General features: G+C 35.6%; 1 protein-coding gene across 1 annotated transcript; it reads left to right on the forward strand.

The window, feature by feature from the left end:
• Positions 1 to 237: 237 nt before the first annotated feature.
• LOC118480467 (plant cysteine oxidase 2-like) lies at positions 238 to 3,390 on the forward strand. Its single transcript, XM_035975333.1, has 5 exons — positions 238 to 674; positions 1,872 to 1,996; positions 2,088 to 2,238; positions 2,773 to 2,976; positions 3,102 to 3,390. Exons 1-5 carry the CDS (start codon positions 461 to 463, stop codon positions 3,233 to 3,235), a joined length of 828 nt encoding a protein of 275 aa, XP_035831226.1. The 5' UTR covers positions 238 to 460; the 3' UTR covers positions 3,236 to 3,390.

Raw genomic sequence — 3,390 nt, forward strand, 5'->3', positions numbered from 1 at the left:
AACTATTCGTCGGACATTAAGTTATTCACAGCCCCAGTGCTATAATACCAAGGGGCTTTACTGCAATTAATCTGTCTTACAATAATAAAAATATCTAACTAATCAACATAAACAAAATATCTAACCTAAGGGCATAAAAGTAATTTCACCTAAAAAAACACCTCTCATGTATGCAGTTTGTAGTAATAGCACTGAAACAGTGGTCGCCCTTCATGAAACAACTCTCTCTTATCACCTTTCTCTCTCTAAAAACACAAAATCCTGTACATTGCCGCACCCGGTTTTCCCATGCCTCTACCGCCTTATAAATCTCATCAACCCCCCACTTTTCCACCATCATTTCCGCACACAATTAAAACCTTAAAACAACTTAACCGGTTTCACAACACTTTCTGACCGGATCCGAGGTTTCTGATCGAGTTTCTCTAACTTTTGATTACGTGTTTTGATCGACTGATCGATGACGATTGAGGTGAGGCTAGCTGATGTTAGCAGGAGTATCAGGAAGAAGAAATGCTGTCGGAAAACTAGCGGCAAAACGAAACGGTACCTGCCGTATATGCGGCCGGTTTCGTATCGGTTGCAGAGGTTGTATTTGTCGTGTTTAGATGTGTTTAAAGGCGTCGGAACTGTTCCGTCTCCTTCTGACGTGCAGAAGCTTTGCTCGATTCTTGGTGAGTGATTTGTGTTTTTGAATTTTATTATTTTACGCGTTTTTTTATTAGATGTTATGTTAATTGTCTCCGTTGTTTGGTTAATTGTTTTTATTACGTAATTTACGGTATGCATAATATTTTTGTATAATGATGATATTTATAGCAGCAATTTTTATATGAGTTTGATGGCAATTGTAGGGATTGCATTGGATTTGTCATGTTCTGCATTTAGAAACATTTTTTTTTATAATTATTATTATGACATTTGAACTAATTTTTATGTTATGAGTTATGAGGAATCACTAAAAGCCACATTGCTTTGTGGCGTAATGTATAACATTTCTTATTCGTAGATTGCGTGTTGCTTGCCACATTGCTTGCTTGGGACACGTGAGTAGGAATTCAGGGTGGGATTTTGTAATATTATGAGGTATAATTAGATCTGAAGGAAGATTGTTTCATCCATTTGATAGATCATATATATATACCTTCCATGTATTACGCCCTTTTTTCGCTTTTTAATAGATCTAGACAAGGGCGGATCCAGTCCACATTTGTGGGTTTTCAGGAACCCAGTTTGGAAAAATTAGTGAGAACCTTATAGAATTTAAAAAAAAATTAATGAGAATTAAAGAGAATTACCAAAAGGAACTCATTAGAATAAAATCCTGGATCCGCCGCAGATCTAGTTGTATACTTTTATTAGGTGATTTGTACACAAATTATATTGCACCGTTTTAGATACACATAGAAACAGCGATTGTGTGTTTTAGGTAGGAGTTTAAAGCTTTCATATGGAAAATCAACAAATATAGACATTTTGACCGACTTTTTCTTCTTTTTTTAACCAAAACAAACATTTGACTAAAAATATTGAACTCCTAAACAATAACTTTGAGAAGAATATATTTAAAATTACGTGTAGATAAATACCTAGGCGTAATTGTCGTTTGATAAGACATAAGAGTAGCAATAAAAATATGCTACGCGGACCAAAAATTGGAAGTTTTCGTCGGATTTGTCTAGATCCAGCAAAAACTCCCAGTTTTGGTCCACGTAAATTATTTTGTTAACTATCTTATCCGACGAAAATTTCGGATAGTCAAAATATGGCAATACCATGAACCCATTCCTTCTTTTAGCTATACTCAATCTTATCAACGGATATTTTGAAATGCGTGCATTTTGTTAACGGAATATCGCATGTTCTTGCAGACGGAATGATGGCAGAAGATGTTGGACTAAGCAGGAATCTACAATTCTTTAAGACTAAAAGTACTACAGGGGGAGAAATTCCAAAAGTTGCATGTACAAACATATACCAGTCCGAAAATTTTTCGGTAAGTTTCAAAATGTTTTTCCTTTTGGATTTATTGGCTGCGATCAATATGTTTATCGGCGTATTAAATTATTTCACATGTGTTTTTTCAGTTGTGCATTTTCTTTCTCCCTGCAAATGCTGTCATACCTCTTCATAACCATCCTGGAATGACGGTTTTCAGCAAGCTTTTGCTTGGAAAAGTGCATGTTAAAGCGTATGATTTGGTTACTGATGATAACTCGGATGACTCATCGTCGCAACGTGAGTTCTCAATCTCTCTCTCTCTCTCTCTCTATATATATATATATATAATATATATTCAAGTAAAGCCTAGAGGTGGTGATCTCGACCCGTTTGCACATGAATGGGTTGTTTCGGGTCATATTTTATTTGTAACGGTTGAACAAAATGAAACGGGTCAAAAGTAACCCAATGTTGGTTACCTTTTTTGTCCAGTGGTTTGGGAAAATCTATGGATTTGATTCCTACAATTTATTTATTATGAAAAAATGCCCATGTTTTTTCCCTGCTTGAAATGACCAAAATACCCTCATCTTGTTCAACATATGAGTTTCCTACTTGATTTATTAAAAATTTTTTTTTCCTTTGATGGTACTTATTCCATTAAAACAAAAAATAATAAAAAATGTTTTAAGGTTGACCGGCCCATTTTGACATGTTACCCAACGTGCCTGACGTTACGTGTTTATTTTGCCGCCTCTATAAAATGAATTAAAAGACTCGAGTGCATGTTTTTTTCTCTTAACTGACTCGTATACTATTGTTTTTATGCAGTTAAATTAGCGAGTTTAAAAGCTGATGGTGTTTTTACGGCCCCTTGTGATACTTCTGTACTGTATCCAACTTCAGGGGGTAACATACACGCCTTCACGGCTATAACGCCTTGTGCAATACTTGATGTGATGGGACCCCCATATTCCAAAAAAGATGGTCGGGACTGCTCGTATTATAGAGACATTCCGTTCGACGCGTTGCCAAGTAAGCACTCATTTTTTGGATTTCATCATTAAATCTTGATTAACATCAGGCAACAATACATATAGTACATAAATGATTAACATTATGAGACGTGTTGTGACTGATTCACTTGTAATAATTTTTAGACGAACGAGCGGTTATGACAGGAGAAGAGAGCAAGCGGTATTGGTGGTTAGAAGAAATCGATGCGCCAAAAGAATCAGAAATGGAGGGAATCGAGTATATGGGACCGCAGATAATTGAAAGGAGTACGCTATAAGAAGAAGAAGTTGTTTTTTAGCATGTTTGGTTTCCCCTCTAAAAGGATGGATGTATAGGTGTTGGTATAACTGTCTTGTCTCCAAAAGCTTTGTTTTTTTCTTTGTTAATGTTAATGTTGCATAAAGGAAATGAAACACATCCTTTTAGATTCAA

This window comes from Helianthus annuus, chromosome 1 (genome assembly GCF_002127325.2).
Source record: "Helianthus annuus cultivar XRQ/B chromosome 1, HanXRQr2.0-SUNRISE, whole genome shotgun sequence".
In the NCBI taxonomy this organism is placed as follows: Eukaryota; Viridiplantae; Streptophyta; class Magnoliopsida; order Asterales; family Asteraceae; genus Helianthus; species Helianthus annuus.

What these genes read in the sequence shown, in the direction of transcription:
- LOC118480467 (XM_035975333.1), top strand. Translation starts at nt 461, where the DNA reads ATGACGATTGAGGTGAGGCTAGCTGATGTTAGCAGGAGTATCAGGAAG. An exon ending in GAAGCTTTGCTCGATTCTTG is followed by an intron (nt 675 to 1,871) that starts GTGAGTGATTTG and finishes ATGTTCTTGCAG; the next exon opens with ACGGAATGATGGCAGAAGAT. An exon ending in GGATGACTCATCGTCGCAAC is followed by an intron (nt 2,239 to 2,772) that starts GTGAGTTCTCAA and finishes GTTTTTATGCAG; the next exon opens with TTAAATTAGCGAGTTTAAAA.